At 39.4% G+C, this 18,203-nt stretch overlaps 1 protein-coding gene across 4 annotated transcripts in view; it reads left to right on the top strand.

Moving 5' to 3' along the window:
- VAC14 (VAC14 component of PIKFYVE complex) overlaps positions 1–18,203 on the top strand; it is a 131,879-nt gene that overhangs the window by 32,292 nt on the left and 81,384 nt on the right. For all 4 annotated transcript variants that reach the window (XR_011972957.1, XM_072636586.1, XM_072636587.1 and 1 more), the window contains exons 11-12: positions 2,404–2,548; positions 4,157–4,222. Coding sequence is in view for 3 of the 4 variants with exons in the window: in XM_072636586.1 (XP_072492687.1) it covers positions 2,404–2,548; positions 4,157–4,222 (211 nt within the window). In the remaining variant the exon portion in view is untranslated. The remainder of the gene's footprint in view (positions 1–2,403; positions 2,549–4,156; positions 4,223–18,203) is intronic.

The raw sequence follows: 18,203 nt of genomic DNA, 5'->3' as shown, positions 1-18,203 counted from the left end.
AAGTCTCCTAGACCTGGTGTCTCAGGGTCTGTACTGAGAGCTCTATGACACGGTGTGTACTTAGCTTGGAGGGGATGGGAATAGCAGGGGTTGTTTCTACCCTACGTGACTTTCTTTGCGATTTCTAGCAGAAGAGTATGTTTCTGATCTACCCTCTTCCCAGTACCCTATGGGGCTGGCTATGTAGGAGCATTGTATATTTCACAGCAGCTATACTGCAAGAAGGCAAATAGAGGGAATCTCCTTGGCATGTCTCTTCTTGTCCTGCTTCAGGTTGGGACACCACGCTGATAGTCACTGTTTTCCTACATGTGCTCTGAGATGCAGGAAAGGGGGCCCTTCACTTAGCAGGTCCAAGGCAGAGTTGCTCCTGGCATCCTGTGATCTGAAGTTCAGATACTGATGAAAACAAGGTTTCCACTACATTAGGGCAGTTCTGTCTGCTGAGAACTGAATTGTTATACTGCTCACTAGATGTGCATAAAGTGCTACAGAGAGCGTTTGAACATCCGTACCTTTCTCCCATCCTTGGGCGGAGACCAAGTAGTAAAGCTCTTGTGCCTTGACAGTTATCAAACAGAAGGACCAAACTGGATCACCCATACCCACGAGCCAAGTGCTGGATCAGGTGCTCAGGAAAGCCATGCAGCAGTTTCTGGTGTCTTGTACTGGCCCATGGGCCCCAGGAGGCTTTCAGGATAACAGGATTCTGCTGGCAGTAAGAAAAAGACTTAATGGGAAGTGCCTAAGAGCCACAGAAGGGATGAGGAGTTGTTTGCTTAGACCAGCCAAGTTGGAGATTTGGTCACAGCTTCAGGATGTCATGAAGATAAACTCTGCCTGAGGAGGAGAGAGAGAAACTGAAATCAGAATAAAATCCAAGAAATTGAGTCCCATTACAAAGGAGGAAGTTTACCCATCCCAAGGATAGAGCCTGGGAGCTGGAGCCTTGGCACAAACTTTCTGCTGTGGAATCTCATGAGAGAGGCCAAGCAGCTTTATGCCCATATCTGCAGTGTGAGGCTGCCAAGGCATTTGGGGACTTTGGACCCTTAGACATACACTAGTACCAGCCAGAAGTAACACTTGGGAAGACCATCTCCATTGAGGCAGAATTTCACTGCAAGAGTAAGAGCCCAATTCAGGCGCCCCACTTTCTGTTTTATACTGCAGATCACATACTCAAACTATCATGTGACTATAAGAGAAATGAGGTGGCCTGCCTTTGCCCCTGTAATGGGCATCGTGGGGAGCATAGAACCGTATTAGCCAGCAATTCCATTTGAAAATCACACAGAGTGAGAGTGTGCCCTTTAGGAATTCACATCAAATGAGCTTCAGAGAGGCTTTGAGCAAATTAAAAAGGCATAGCCGCTGAGTTCCTGGTATATGTGAATAATTCAGCATCTTAGAAATACCACTTTCTCCAGGCAGCCATCTTAACTGCCATGTACGGGTCCATAGGAAATGCCACATCGTGGAGGGGGTATTTGTGAAGTCACCTTGCTAGTAGATGCCATGTTGAGATTACAGATAATAGCCGCCGCCACCAAAGCCTGTAACTGGAGTCATGGCTCTGAAAGCATAGCCCCAGATTATTACTAAAAGTGCTGAGATATCAGAAGACCCACGTTCATATCTCAGTTCCAAAACTTCATAACTCAATGTCTCTTTGCCTCACCTTGCTCAGCTTTAAAATAGAAGCAATGATATTTATATGGTCACCTTATAAAGCTGTTGTGAAAAAAGTGCTTTGTCAACCTGAAAGGGCTGTAGAAGTTTAAACTCTTAGTAGGATTGCTGTTGAAGAGAAGCCTCCTCTCTGGCTGGGAGGAAGTGTGCTGACCTGAATCTCAAGAAAAACCAAGAATTTCTGCCCCTGGGGGTGCTGAGCAGAGGCTTTTGTTCATCTGCCTTTGCATCAGAAAAAAGCATGCGGGGTCATGTAGGATCATCAAATGACTTGATGGAACAGGCCAGAGGTATTTTGAAGCCCTTAATCCTCACTTTCTTGATACTGTTCTATTGCTGGACTCCCTGCAATCTGGAATGAAGTGACTTGTAGCAGCTGGACAACTCTCTGACCCCTTGTTAAGTGGAGGGTGGAGGCCTTTTGAATGGTATGTGGAAGGTTTCATCTGGCTGATGCTAGGCAGAAGTCCCTGGGACGCACTTGCCTGGCCCTTCTTTTCTGAATGTGTGATAGAGGAGCTGCTGGGAATTGGCAGTGGACAGATGAGGACTGGAAAGGGACATCCATGTGCAGCATGATGATGTGGTGCTGCTGCTCATTTGCTGAGTCCTGTGGGTGGCTGGGGCATGGGCTTCCCTTTGTGTCTCTTAGGGGCCAGCTTTGATTTGGATGGCTGTAGTTCACTTCTGTCTCTCTGCTCTTGTATGCAGCACTGAAGGATTACCAGTGACACTGAACCTCGATGAGATCATGCAGGTGCTAAACTGCCACCTGCATGACCCTGCCATTGGGATGATGACCAGAATCGCTGTCCTCAAGTGGCTCTACCATTTGTATATCAAGACTCCTCGGAAGGTAAGCCGGTTCCCTCCCAGACTAGTGGGATGACAACAACCAGAGCTTTTTCCTAATACATGTCAAGTGGCATTTTCGCCCCCTTCACCAGTTGTTCAGGGCTGCAAGATACTGGCGAGCAAAGGAGTGATGAGTGCTCAGAAGGAGCGTGGTTGGTAGTAAGGAGGAGGAGAGCCTGCTGCCTGGGGCCACTTCAGAATTAGCCCTGGTGGGGGAGAGGGAGATGATTTCCAAGTTGGCCTGTACTCTGGGGAGAGGTCTAACTTTGCAAGGGTGCGTTGCCTTCCTTTCTCTACCCCTCATTGTTATGTTTTCTATTTTTTCAAATAAATTTATTTTCTGTTTGGAAATGGAAACTCAGTGTAATTTTGATACTAAAAAACTTCATTAAATAAGATTTTAAAATCTGGTGAAGTTTAAGACTTCTCTTAAAGAGTTAACTCTTAAGAGCTCCCAGGTGCTTATGAAATAGAAAAACGCCCTACAGATCACAACCAAAAAATTCTACACATTCAGTGGACATTTTAAAATGTGAAAATTGAAAGTTATTGTTGAGTTAGGTAGTGAAGGCAGGGTTGGAAGTTCTTCCTCCTTTCCAAAGAAGGTATATTTCAATAAAATAAGTCACTGTTTTGTGTTAGGGGCAACAGGTGTCCCAAGGGGTAGAGTGCTGGGCTTGGAGTCAGGAAGACCTGAGTTCCTGTCCAGGTAGACAGACAGACAGATAGACACACACACAGACACACACGCACACACACGCGCTGTGTGATCATGTCTTGGGTTAATGGGGTTAGTGATAGCTCCTACCTTGCAGAGGTGTGAGGATCAAATGAGGTAATATTCATGAAAAGCACTTAGCACACAGTAGGTGCTACATAAATGCTTATCCCTCTTTCCATTCTTTTAAATCATTCAAAAAGCATTTCAGTGGCTACTGTGTGCCGAGTGCTTGAGAAGATGGAAGCACACGTCATTGGGATCTTGTAAAAGTGATAAATATGCCCTTGGAAAGACGTGCTACTTGCCAGGTGACTTTTAGTCGTACATCAGACATGACTTCACAAACAATTCTAAAATCTTAAAATAAATACTCCAGATAACATATATGTATGATATATAGTGTTATTTAGTGCAGCTAAGTGAGAAGGAAATTTTATGCAACTTGTATAAGTTCTACCAAAAGTTAAACCAATATGATTTATCTCCAGATTGTACTAGCAAATTTACTTGAATGCTATTTTTGGTAAGATGCATTATTGAAGAGTAATATTTTTGGTTAAATAATAAAATATGGATCACCATTTTTTACTGTTAACCTTAATATATTTTAGCATTACACCAAAATGTGATTTTTTACCAAGATAATTTTGTTACACTACAAAAAAATTACAGATATATAATTTCTTTATACCACAACGAAGTTTTACCCCGCTTTTCCTAAACTGACTACAATAATTAGGAATTATCGCACTTTTCTTCTGTAAAAATCCTTTTCTTCTTCATAAAACTGAGATAAAAGACTTCTAAAGTAATGAAACTGGAACTACTCTTTTGCAGATATTAAACTTCAGGTAAATTAGGAATATGTTTTGTTTTGTTTTTTTCCAGATGTTCCGACATACAGACAACCTTTTTCCCATCCTACTTCGGACCTTGTCAGATGAATCAGATGAGGTAAGGTGACTTAAATAAGTTATATCGCTAGTTCTTGATTTTACTTGTCTTTTAATATGGAGTCTTGGGATTAAGAGAAAGCTAATATGTCCATTTTCCCCCATTCTCATACCCATGCCAGGAAGCATGGGTATGAGATATCTGACCAAATGAATGGGCATCTTTTAAGAAAAAAATTAACTTTTATTGATACCGTTTCTTAATATTATCTAACATTTCCCACTGTCTATTCCTTTGCAGAGTGCCATCCCTTATAATAAAGGAAAAAAAATAAAGAAAACATTTTTAGTAATAAAACAATTGAGTGTTCTGTGCCATAGAAATAAATAGTGACTTGCTGGTGGAGGACTCACTTCTCTCAGGCCTTTTCTGAACATTTCATAGGTAGTATGTGAGTGAGGAAGACCTGCTGGAAAAGAGCTCTCACATGACTGTCTATCTCTAGAGGGGGTTTGGGGGCTTAGAATATTTTGGCTTAAGCCTTCCTTTGCTTGGTGTCTTAGACTTGCTAGCTCATGGGGAAGAGATAAAAATAGTCTTGATAATAAGTGTCTTTGTATGGAACAGGGTAATCATTTGAATTAAAGTCTAAGCTCATTTTGGGCAGCGATCATCTCGTATCTCCAGTGCCTGATACATAGGTGCTCTGTAAATGCTTATTGATAATAAGATGAGTGGGAGAAACAGTAGCCACGCTACTTCTTGAGCTCTTGCTGATGGCTGTGTATGCCAGAGTTGGGTTGGGGAAGTCTTCTATTTGGGCTGGTTTTGCCTTTCTCTGAAGGGAGCAAGGGTTCAGATAAGAATGCACATTCTGATGGCCTGGACTCTGTACAAGTTTTCTGCTGACCTCCAGTTTCCTATCTTTAACTTCCTCTTAGACACTGAGTGCCTCAAAACTAACCTCACTCTCTTTCCCCCCAAAACCTCCCCTCTTACTGTTGAGGGCATTACCATTCTCCCAGTTACCCCTGCTCACAGCTAAGGTGTCAACCTCAGCTTTCCTCTCTTACCCCGCCATATCCAAGCTGCTGTTACCAAGTTCCCAGCAGCACCTATATATGCACCCATTTCTCCTCCAACACTCTTCCATACCGGTACAGGCTCTCCTTCCTTAGCCTGGATGATTGCAGTCGCGTGGAGCTGGGGGTGAGGGGGGGAGGTGTCTCCCACTCTCTAGCCTGTCCTTAGCTGCAAAGTCAGTCTTCTTAAGGCTCAGATCTCCTTGTGTTACACTATTTAACAAACGTTGCTGCTTCCCAGTTCACTTTCAGGATCAAGTGTCAAATACTTTGTTTGGCTTTTAAAGCCCTTCCTAACTGGGATGCTTCCTCCTTCTTCAGTCTTCTCACTGCCCTCCTTGTGTTCTGCAGTGCGGCCTCAGGCATGTGGGGCACTGTTCCTGGTTCTGCACAGCCTAGAACTCTCTCCTTCCTGGTCTCTGCCCTTTGGTTTCTTGCAAGTCTTAACAAGAAGCTTTCACAGTCCTGAATCTCCATGCCTTACTTCTGAGAATATTGAGAATATACTGTGTGTACAATGGTTTGCATATTGTCATTCCCTCCACCCTACCTCCATTTAGAGTAGGAACCTCTTGAAAGCAGGGCATAATGCTTTGTGGGGGGTTGCCTTTCTTGTACCTCCAGCATTTAGCACTGTGCCTGACACATAGTAGGTACTGAATAAATACTTGATGACTTTTCAGTACCTCACTGGGACTAATGGAATTAGCCTTGACTTCTCTCCCTCTCCAAATTGAAATGTTCTTCCCCTCTCTTCTTGGCTTAAGGGCAGCTGTGGAACATAGTGCCCTGCACGTCCATGGATATTTGGGGCATCTGGGCACTTCAAAGGAAAAGCCATATGAAACACACCCACCAGCCCAGGCCCTGTCTGAGTCCGGGAGGTGGGAGGGCTGTCCTGGGCCAAGGGATCTTACAGATTCCCATGGAAGGAGGTGCCAGGCTTATCCCCAGATTTTCCACAGGCCTTTATGGTTAAGCCTGATTTTCCCTACCTGGAGCTCCATTGGGAAGGGCAGATTCCCTAGTGGGTGAATGCTTTTACCTCTCTACCCTGTCACCGGTGATCATTCAGGCTGAAAGGGGCCAAAGCCAAATGATAGGAGGACAAGCGGGATGCGTGCTCGGTTCACAGTCAAAGGTCTTGGGTTTCAGTCCTGGCTCTGACATTACAACCCATGTGACTTTGGGCAAGTCCCTCAGTATCTCTGGGCCTCAGTGTCTTTGTCTGTAGAATAGTTGGATTAGCCAGTGCTTCTCAAACTGTGGACCCATGCGGGGTCATGACCCACAGCTTAAGAAGCGCGAAGGGGTCACAAGTGGAAAAAGTGTAAGAAGCCCTGGAGGAGACAAATACAAAGGTTTTTTCCTACTCAGAATCTCTGATCTTGGCTCTCTCCCTTCCCCCGCTTCCTCCCAAACTTTCACTGTATGCAGCCTGCAAGTCCCAGATAGAGGGCCTGTCAGACTGAAATGACTCATAATACAGTCAGGTCCCTCATTTGAATACAAAAAGGAAAAGAATATTGCTGATTGATTCCTTTCCTAGCACTCCAATGGAAACAGCTGAGTTTTCAGAGTCTTTTAAATGAGGTTTTTAATCCCATCCAGCTTTCTCTCCCTTGAAATTGGTTTTTTGTGTGTGTTTGAGGGGTTCAGGAGGAGATTCAGTGCATTAAACAGCTTTCTCAGATTGCTTCCATGGAAATTTGTTTGCTGAAATTGCAAGTGTTTTCAAGGCTCTGGGGTCTATCTCTTGGTGCCCTGGCGCAGAAGGAATTGAAGGCTTCTCTCTAGGGTGATTTTGCAGGACAGAGACAGAGGGGAAGAGAAAGAATGGGGTAATTGGGGGGGGGGGGCCAAGCTTCTCTTAGTATTTAAGTCCCTTGATAACCAGAGGAGAGCCTTGGCACAACTAGGTGCTAGATGTTCTTCCTGTAACTTGTCCTGGCTGGCCTTATTTAGTTTTTCTATCTTTCCAAACTCTTGGTAAGTGTAGCTTTGAGCTGAGGGGAAACTTGACTGATCTATTCAATCCCTCTGCACTGAGGTAGGACCCCCTCAGCTATCCCATATTTCCAAGTGTCTCCATTTTGGAAAGGAGCCATGGAAGATTCCAAATCTTCTTTCATCTACGACAAGCTTTGATGAATGACTCACTATGTGCCAATCACTGTGCTTATTAAAAAGGGTACAACAGAGAGTGAAACAGTCTCTACCCTTAATGAGCTTATATTCTAATGAAGGAGACATACGTGCCTTTTTAAACATGTACCGAATATATACAGAAAGAATACAGGAGTAATAGGGAGGGAGGTCAGCAGCTGGAGGAGTCAGGAAATGCTTCAGCTAGCAGAGGATCTTGAGCTGTCTTGAAATAAACCCAGTATTCCAGCAGGTACAAATTGTAGGCCATGGGAGTTAGGAAGGAATAGAAACGTTTTATGTGAGGAACAGGAAGTAGGCCAAAATGACTAGGCCATAGAGTTGGAGGAAGGGCAAGATGTGTGTGTAGGCTGGAAAGGCTGTGAAGAGCTTTAAATACTTGACCAACTGTGGGGTTTATAGTCTGTCCTAAAGGCAATAGGGAGTCCCTAGAGTTTGAGTAGGCTGGTGACATGATCAGACCTAACCTTTAGGAAAGTCACTTCAGCACCTTTGAAGGTGATTGGCTGAACTTTATTTTATCTCCTCTGGCCCTTCCTCAGAGGTGATAGAAGGTGACTGGCTGCCATTTGTTCATGTTTTACAAGCTGAATTAAGCTTCCTTTCATCTTTTCTTCCTGGTTAAATTGCTCCAATTTCAGTAATCTTTCAGGAAAATGTTTTTTGGACTTATTTTCCAAGCATTTAGTCCCGTTGCTGAAAGTTTATCCATATTCTTTTGATCTAACTGAAATTTTAGAGACCAGAATTATACTTGAGTTAGGGCTGGACCTTTGAGTTGTGCATAACTTTTATTTTAATATAATCAAAATTATCTGTTTTGCATTTCATAATTCTCTCTCTTGTTTGAGCATAAATTCTTCCCTTCTCCATAGACCTGACAGGTAAACTATTCTCTGCTCTCCTAATTTGCTTATGGTTGCACCCTTTATGTCTAAATCATGTACCCATTTTGACCTTATCTTGGTATATGTTGTGAGATGTTGATCTGCACCTAGTTTCTGCCATACTACTTTCTAGTTTTCTGAGCAGTTTTTGTTATATATTGGGTTCTATTCCCAGAAGCTGGAGTTTTGGAGTTTTATCAAGTAGTAGATTACGATAGTCATTTACTATTGTGTATATTGTATACAAGAATCTTTTCTACTGATCTGCTGCTCAGTTTCTTAGCCAGTATCAAATAGTTTTTAGAACTGCTGCGTTATAACATAGTTTAGATCTGGTGTGGCTCAGCCACCTTCATTTGTATTTTTTTTCATTCCCTTGATATTCTTGGTCTTTTGTTCTTCTAGATGAATTTCATTATTTTTTGTAGGTCTGTAAAATAAATTTTGGTCGTTTGACTGATATGGCACTGAGTAAATAAATTAATTTAGGTAGATTTGTCATTTTTATTATATTAGCTCAGCCTACCTATGAACAGTTGATGTTTTTCCAATTGTTTAAATCTGACTTCATTTATGTGAAAAGTGTTTTGTAATTGTGTTCATATGGTTCCTGAGTTTGTCTTGGCAGGTAGATTCTCAAGTATTTTACATTGTCTGCAGTTATTTTACATGGAATTTCTCTTTCTAACTCTTGATGCTAGGCTTTGTTGGTAATATGTGCAAGTGATTTTTGTGAATTTATTTTATATCCTGTAATTTTGCTGAAGTTGTTAGTGATTTCAAGTAGTTTTTCTAGGATTCTTTAAGTATACCATCATGTCATGTGCAGAGTTAATGGTTTTATTTCTTCAGTGTCTATTCTGATTCCTTCAATTTCTTTTTCTTAATCCTAAAGCTAACATTTCTAGTACATTATTTAATTAGAGGAGTGATGATGGGCATTTTTGTTTCCACCCTGATCTTATTAGAAATACTTCTAGCTTGTGCCCTTTACATAAAATGCTCACTGATGGTTTTAGATAGATACTACTTATCATTTTAAGGAAAGCTCCATTTATTCCTATGCTCTCCACTGTTTTTATTAGGAATGGGTGTTGTATTTTGTCAAAAGATTTTTCTGCGTCTATTGAGATAATCATGATTTCTGTTGGGTTTGTTACTGATATGGTCACATAGGCTGATAGTTTTCCTAATGTTGAACTAGAGGCTAAACCATTGAAAGAGGGTTTTTCTCCTCAGGGTGGTGCTGGTGAGGAGAAGCAGAGATTAGAGTCTGAACATGGAGAAAGTGACACAGAGGTCGAATGGGCGCCACACAGGTCTTAGAGAGTGAGGGTCCCATGGTGGAGCAGCACTGTTTTTGAGCCCCTGATGCTCATCGTCCTTTCACTTCTCCATTTTTTTTGTTCATCAGAGTAGAGTGAAGCGTTCTTTTGGGTCTAACCTTCCCCAGTGTTCTCAGCTCCCTTTTTTTCCTTCTTCTGGGTGAGTGGCTCTTTCTCCACAGTCACCTTCATTCAGTCTTCATGTGAAAAATCTCCTCTGTCAAAAAGAATTGGCAGGTGTCCAGTGAACATTCTTGGCCTTCCTTACACCCTCCTATCAGCTACAGAGCCACTGGCTATTTTACTTTTTAATTTTTTATTCATTTTGAACATAAAGACCCAAAAAAGAACATTTCCATGTATACAGCACAACACTAAAAAAAGGCTTTAATATAAAACTATGATTTCCATTTCACAGTTCACTTTTTTAAATAAACTGTGTAATAAATACCACACATCATTTTCAAAGCTGCTTTTCTGTGCGTCCTACTAAGTTTTCTTTTGTTCTCTGCTGTGCAGTTGTTGGGTTTTTTCTCTCTCCCTCCCCATCCTACCCTAGCTTCCATTAGATACAAAACTGTGTGTGTGTGTGTGTGTGTGTGTATGTATGTATGTAAAACCATGCTTCTGTCTATCAGTTCTTTCTCTGAAAGTGGATAGCATCTTTCCTCAAAGTCCTTTGTAATTTATTTGAGTATTTATAATACTCAGAATGATTTGGTTTAATAACGTGTGTAACATTCTCTTGGTTCTGTTTGTTTCACTCTTCATTATTTCATGCAACTCTTTCCATGTTTTTCTAAAATCAACCAGCTCATCATTTCTTATAGCACAGTAGTATTACATCACAATCATATACCTCAACTTGTTTAGCCATTCCCCAATTGATAGGCATCCCCTTAGTTTCCAGTTTTTTACTGCCCCAAAGAGAGCTGCTATAAATATTTTACAACATATAAATTCTTTTTCTTTTTACCTAATCACTGTGGGAAACAGACCTACTAGTGGTATTGCCGGGTCAAAGGTTATGTACTAATAATTTAATAACTCTTTGGGCAGAATTCCAGGTTGCTCTCCAAAATGGTTTGATCAGTTCACAGTTCCACCACTGATGAATTGGTGTCCCAATTTTCTACATCCACTCCAACATTTGTTGGTTTTGTCTTCTATCATTTTAGCCATTCTGATAGGTGTAGGATATTATCTTAAAGTTGTTTTAATTTGCATTTCTCTAGTCAATAATGATTTAGAGCATTTTTTCATATGAATTTGTATGGTTTTGATCATCAAAAAAACTGTCCATTCATATCCTTTGATCATTTATCAATCGGGGAATGACTCATATTGTTAAAAATTTGACAGAGTTCTTTATGTGTTTGAAATATAAGACCCTTGTCAGAGACTGGCTATAAAAAAATTTTTTCCCAGTTCTCTACTTTCCTTCTAATCTGGGCTACATTGGTTTTATTTGTACAAAACCTTTTTAATTTAATGTGATAGAAATTATTCATTTTATACCTCACAGTGCTATCTGTTATTTATTCATAAATTTTTCTCCTGTCTGTAAGTCTGATAACACATTCATGTATCCATTTTGACCGTATTTTGGTAAATGATATAAGATATTGATCTAAGCCCAATTTCTACCTCACTGCTGTCCAGCTTTCCTAACAATTTTTCCTGAATAGTGAGTTTTTATCCCAAAAGCTTAAATCTTTGCATTTGTCAGACACAAGGTTACTATAATCATTTGCTACTGTGTATTGTATGTCTACTCTGTTCTGTTGATTTACATTTCTATTTCTTAGCTAGTACCAGATAGTTTTAATAATTACTACATTATAATATAAAGATCTGGTACTGCTAAACTTCCTTCCTTTACTTTTTTTCATTAATTCCTTTGATAATCCTGACATTTTGTTCTCTCAAATGAATTTTGTTATTATTTTTCTAGCCCAGTAAAACAATTTTTTTGGTAATTTAAGTGGGATGTCATTGAATAAATAGATTAGGTAAAATTGTGATTTTTATTATATTGGCTATGCCTACCTATGATGAACAATTAATATTTTTCTAGTTATTTAAATCTGACTGTATATAAAAAGTGTTTTATAATTATGTCCATGTACTTCCTGGGTTTGTTTTGGTAGGTATGCTCCCAGGTACTTTATATTATCTACAATTATTTTAAATAGGACATCTCTTACCATCAATTCTTGCAGTATTTTATTGATGATATATGGAAATGCTAAGGATTTATGTGGGGTTATTTTATATCTTGTTACTTTGCTGAAATTATTGTTTCCACTCACTTTTTAGTTGGATCTTTAGAATTTTCTAAGTATCTGCAAAAAGAGAGTTTTATTACCTCATTACCCATTCTGATTTCCTTCAGTTTCTTTTTCTTAATGCTATCATTTCAAATACGATGTTGGATAATATTGTTGATAATGGGCATCTTTGTTTCACTCCTGATCTTATTGGAAAGGCTTCTAGGTTATCCTAGAACAAAAAGTGCTTGCTGTTGGTTTTAGATAAATGCTTTTTATCGATTTAAGAAAAAAATCCTTAATTATGTATGCTTTCAAGTGTTTTTCATAGGAATGACGTATTGCATTAAAGCTTTTTCTGTATCTATTGGTATTATATGATTTTTGTTACTCTGGTTATTGACATCAATTATGTTAATAGTTTTCCTTATGTTAAACCATTCCTGGTATAAATTCTGTGTGCTCCAAATATATAATCTTTGTGATATATTGTTGTAGTCTCCTACTTAGTATTTTATTTAGGATTTTTGTATCCATAGTCATTAATGAAGTTGGTCGATAATTTTCTTTCTCTTTTTACTCTGTCTGATTTAGGTATCAGTACCATATTTGTTTCATGAAATGGGCTTGGTAGGATGCCTACTGTTGCAAATAATTTATTTAATATTTGAATTAGTTGATCTTTAAATGTTTGGTAGAATTCACTTGTAAATCCATCTGGTCCTGATGATTCTTTTTTTTTAAAAGAGTATTTTATTTTTTTCAATTACATATAAAGATAATTTTTAACATTCATTTTTTAAAAATTTAAGTTTAAAAATTTTTGACTCATCTAATTCTGAGAGGGGAGGCTTAAAGTTCCCCATTGTTATAGAATTATTCTGTTTCCATCTGTAATTCATTTAACTTTTCCTTTAAAAATTTAGATGCTATAGCATTTGGTGCATATAGATTTACTACTGGTAATGCTTCATTTTCTTTAGTCCTTTTATCCTCATGTTTCCCTGCTTATCTCTTTTAATTAAATCTGTTTTAGCTTTAACTTTGTTAAATGTCTGAGATCATGATTGCAACCCCTGCTTTTTTTTATTATCTTAGCTGAAGCATAATAAATTCTACTCCAGCCTTTATTTTAACTCCCTGTGTCTCTCTCATTTTAAAATGTGCTTCTTGTAAAATATTGTCTGATTCTAATTTTTATTCCATTCTCCTATCCATTTCCATTTTATGGGTGAATTCATCCCTTTTACATTCAGAGTTATAATTACTAGTTGTATATTTTCCTCCATCCTATTTTTCTTCACTATTATCTTTCTCACCCTCTCTTTTCACTGTATCCTTCTTCAGATGTCTAATTTACTTCTAGTCTCTGCCTCTCTGATCTCTACCCTTTTTTAAAAATACCTCCCTTATCCTCTCCCCTTGCCCTTCTGTTCCTTAATCTACCTACCCTCCAGAATCTCTCGCTTATACGTCCCCCTCACTCTCTTATTTCTTTATAAATTGAGAAGATTTTTATACCCTTCTGGATGTATATATTTTTCCTTCTTTAGCTCAGTTCTAATGAGAATAAAGTTTCAGCATTACCAGCCCTCCACCTCTACCTTCTTCCATTGTAACCATTCTTCCATTCATGCCTTATTCGTATGAGATAATTGCTCCATTTTACCTCTCCCTGCTCAATTTTATTTTTTAGAGTAGTCCAGTTATACTCAACCTCAAGCTTTTTATCTATGTATGTATTACCCAAGTAATGATAACATTCTTAAAGAGTACAGGTAACATTTTCCCATATAAGATGTAAAAAGTTTGGCATTATTGAGTGCATTATAGTTGGTCTTTAATTATAATTGGATTTATGTTCCTGCTGGATCTTATATGTCAAATTTTCCATTGAGTTCTGATCATTTTGTTACAAATACTTGAACGTTATTCAGTTCATTAAATGTTCTTTTTTTTCCATTCAGGATTATACTCAGCTTTGCTGAGCAAGTTATTCTTGGTTGCAAACCCAGATCCTTTGCTCTTTGAAATATAATGTTTCAAGTCCTTCTGTCTTTTATGTAAAAGCTGCTCGATCTTATGTTATCTTGACTGTAGTTCTACAGTATTTTTTTCTTGTTGCTTGTGTTTTCTACTTGACCTGGGAACTTTGGAACTTGGATGTGATGTTCCCAGGAGTTTTCATCTTAGGATCTCTTTCAGGTGGTGGCAGATTTTTTTGTTTCTGTTTTACCTTCTTGTTCTAGGACTTGGAGGAAATTTTCCTTAAAATAATTTCTTGTTATAAAGTATCTAGACTGTTATTTTGACCATAATTTTCAGGTAGTTTGACAATTCTTATATTATCTCTCCTCAATCTCACCTCCAGATCAATTGTTGTTCTTTTTTCTTTTTCTTTTTGCTTTAAATGTTATTTTTCCCCAGTCACATATCAAGAAAATTACAAGATTTTGAGTTCGAAATTTTTCTCCCTCCCTTTCCTCCCCTATTCTGAAAATGGTAGGCAGCTTGAAATAGTTTACACATGTGCTATCATGCAAAACATATTTCCATATTCATCATAGTTGTGGAAGACGAAACATGTTAAAAGGGGGACTCAAAAAAAAAATAAAGTGAAAAAAATGCTTTGATCTGTATTCAAAGTCCATCAGTTCTTTTTCTGTATATGGATAGCATTTTCCTTCATGAGTCCTTTTTACTTTTCTTGGATCATTGTGTTACTGAGAAGAGCTGAGTCATTCATAATTGATCATCACACAGTGTTATTGATACTGTGTACAATGTTTTCCTGGATCTGTTCATTTCACTTTCTGTCAGTTTTGTATAAGTCTTTTCAGGTTTTTAGAAAATCTGCCTGTTCATCATTTCTTATTGCACAATAGTATTCCATTATATTCATATATCACAGTTCGTTCTAATTGATGGACATCCCCTCAATTTCCAATATTTTGCCACCACAGAAAGAGTTGCTGTAAATATTTTTGCACACGTAGGTCCTTTTCCTTTTTTTATAATCTCTTTGGAATGTAGACCTAGTAGTGGTTATTACTGGATCAAAGGGTATATACATAGTTTGGTTGCCCTTTGGGCATGGTTCCAAATTGCTCTCCAGAATGGTTGGAACCATTCACAACTTTACCAACAGTGCATTGGTGCACTGTTGGTTTTCCCACATGCTCTTCAAAGTTTGTCGTTTTCCCTTTTTGTTACATTAGCTAATCTGATTGATGTAAGGTTATAAGTGTAAGGTTAGAGTTATTTTAATTTACATTTCTCTAATCAAATGTGAATTAGAGCATTTCTTCATATTCTTTGATTTCTTCATCTGAAAATGTTCATATCCTTTGACCATTTATCAGTTGGGGAATGACTTGTATTCTTATGAATTTGACTCAGCTTTCTATATATTTGAGAAATGAGACCTTTATCAGAGATACTTGTTATTTTAACATTGTTTCCAAACTTTCTGCTTTCCTTCTAATTTTGGTTGCATTGGTTTTGTTTGTACAAAAGCCTTTCAATTTAGTATGATCAAAATGATCTATTCTACATTTTGTAATGCTCTCTGTCTCTTGTTTAGTCATGAATATCACCCTCTCCATAGATCTGACAGGTAGACTATTCCTTACTATTCTAATTTGATTACTTCATTGTCTATGGTACCTTTTAGCAAGATGTAGTTTCTGTCCTTATCTCTTTCAGTTAGGTCTGGTTTTGCTTTTACTTTGTCTAAGGATCAGGACTGCTACCCCTGCCTTTTTTTTTTTTTTTAACACTTCAGCTGAAGCATTCCAGCCCCTTACTTTACTGTATGTGTGTCTTTCTGCTTCAAGTCTTATATAAGCAACATATTGTAGAATCTGGTTTTTGATCCACTGTACTATCCTCAGTTGTTTTTTAAATGAGCTTTTCACATTCTCTTGTATTGTTCATTCTCTTGATTTTGTTTTCTTATCTCTTGGTGTCTTATAATGTCCTTACCTTCCCCTTGCCCAATTCTAGTTTTTGAGGAGTTAATTTTTTTTCTTAAGTTTTTGGATCTCTTTTTCCAATTTGTTGATTTTATTTTCATAATTTTCTTGGATCACTCTTATTTTTTTCCCATAACCCCTCTGATTATTAAAGTCCTTTTTAAGCTCTTCCAAGAACTCTTTTTGGGCTTGTGACTATTTGACATTTTTCTTTGAAGTAGGAGTGACTTTTTTTTAACTTCACTGTCCTCTGAATATGAACCCAGATCTTCTTCCTCCCCATAGTAGTTATCTGTGGTTGGATTCTTTCTCCTTTGCTTACTCACTTTTTCAGTGGCTTATTATTACAGCCAGGTTCTAGTCCCTAGGTGTGGGGAGGGTGATTCTTCAGGCTTCAGGTTTTTCATACTGTTGTTTTCTGAGCACCGTCTGGGGACCCTGCCAGGCTCTCCTCTCCGCCCCTGAGCAAGGACCCCAAGCCACACTGTCACCACCAACACTCTTGCTCCCTCAGATCTTTACCGTGACTGCAAGCTTCAGCTCACCCCTGTGCCCTGGAACCAAAATCCGGGTACTCTGCTTTCTGACAAATGCCTACAGTCAACAAAGCCTGCTGTCCTCTGCTACCATACTCGCTGGGTCTGGGCTTATTCCTCCTCACCCACTGCTGCAGCTGAACTGTGGTTGATCTGCCACTCAGAATTCACTTGGAGGTAATGTTCTGCCTTGTTTGTAGCAGAATTTTGGAGAGCCCAGTATTTTCTGTCTTATTCTGCCATCCTCCCAGAATCTTCTCCCAATGGCCTGTTTTAAAGTGAAAAGCTGATTTAGATTTCAGTAGTATCAAAGGCAGAGAGCATATGGGCAGCTGCTGGGGGTGGGGGCTTGTGTTTAAGAACTAGTCTTGCTTTTCTACCCACCCAAAGATACCTGTCATTGGCTGCCTAGTTGAATAGGAGTCTAGTGGCTTTGCACATATTAGGTGCTTCATATTAGTATAGCATTAATAGTGCATGTGCTGGATTGTTGCTACAAAAGTGTGAGTTGCTGGAAGTCAGGACCTGTGCCTTTTGTACAGTTCTAAACCCTGAAGGGAGTTAATGATGAGGCTGGAAGAGGCCTCTGGGCACCTCCTGAACCCCCTGTCTTCCACTGTCTCAGATCTTAGGATCTTAAAGTTGGAAGGGACCTGAGAAAGTCACTTGATCTAAATTCCCACCATCTTAGGAATTCCCTCAATAACATCCCTGGCAGCTTCTGGTCATCACTTTTCTTTCACAGCTTCACTACATTAGTAACTCCTTGCAGTCAGGAAGGTCTAATGCACATCTGTCCTAAATCCTCCTGCCCTAACAGCCCATTTCCACTAATTCCAACAATAACCAGGAAGTGAGCCAGGCACTGCTATCTCAACTGTCTGTGGAGAATAGACAATCTTATTGAATCTGTGCGTAGCAGATAGAATGAATTTGGATTTAGTCTCCCCTTTCACAGAAAAATTGGTGAGGGTCAGAGTCTGCAGGGACCTAGATTACCAGCTTCCCCACCCTTTGTTCTCTCCATCACCCCATCAGACCCTCCCCTTCAGTTTCCTGTGTGCCTCTTAATCGGAGCTGCTGACTCTACCAGCCTAGGCAGCTCACACACAGTGTGAACTGTACTGTCTGGTCCAGCTGCAGAACTGAGCAGCCTTTTTTAGCAGCAGCTCACTTTTCATGTAGGCCTTCATTGCACACTTCCTCCTGCTGAGTTAGAGGGTGCTCAGCTAGCTAGGAGCCCTGCATACTGAAAAGAGGGAAAGAAGAGGGAGCTCTGACCTTCACAATCCCCCAAAACCCCTGACTTCCTCTTATCACCCTTCTTTTTTTAATTCAAAAATGAAACTTGAGAATTCCACCTCAAGCCAACTGGGCAGATCAGAAAAGAGATTGCCCTGCTATGCCTTGTTATGCAGTGAAGCTGAGAAAACCTGTCAGCCATGCTGTTAGGTGGACTCCCAAACTCTTAGAAACCTCAGCAAGGACAGGAGCCTGAAAGAACTACAAATGGCTAAAATAGAGGTCATGGCTTTTTATTTATGAACTGTATAAAGACCATAAAACTGCCACAATACAATATGATAAACATATATTAAGCACCTACTGTGTGCAGGCACTGTGCTAAGAACTGGGGATACAAAAGAGAAAAAGATAGGCCCTGCCCTCTAGAAGCTGACTCCTAGACAATACACAAGTTAAAGCGGAAGGAGGCCAGGACCAGAGGGTGTCCCAAAGCAGGGGCGTGATGAAGATGTCAGTGGAGTCAAAGCCAAGCAGAACACCTGGTGGTAAATGGAAA

Source organism: Notamacropus eugenii, chromosome 1 (genome assembly GCF_028372415.1).
Source record: "Notamacropus eugenii isolate mMacEug1 chromosome 1, mMacEug1.pri_v2, whole genome shotgun sequence".
Lineage (NCBI taxonomy): Eukaryota > Metazoa > Chordata > Mammalia > Diprotodontia > Macropodidae > Notamacropus > Notamacropus eugenii.
The sequence above is the reverse complement of the archived record's forward strand: the minus strand, read 5'-3'. Positions and strand labels throughout refer to the sequence as shown.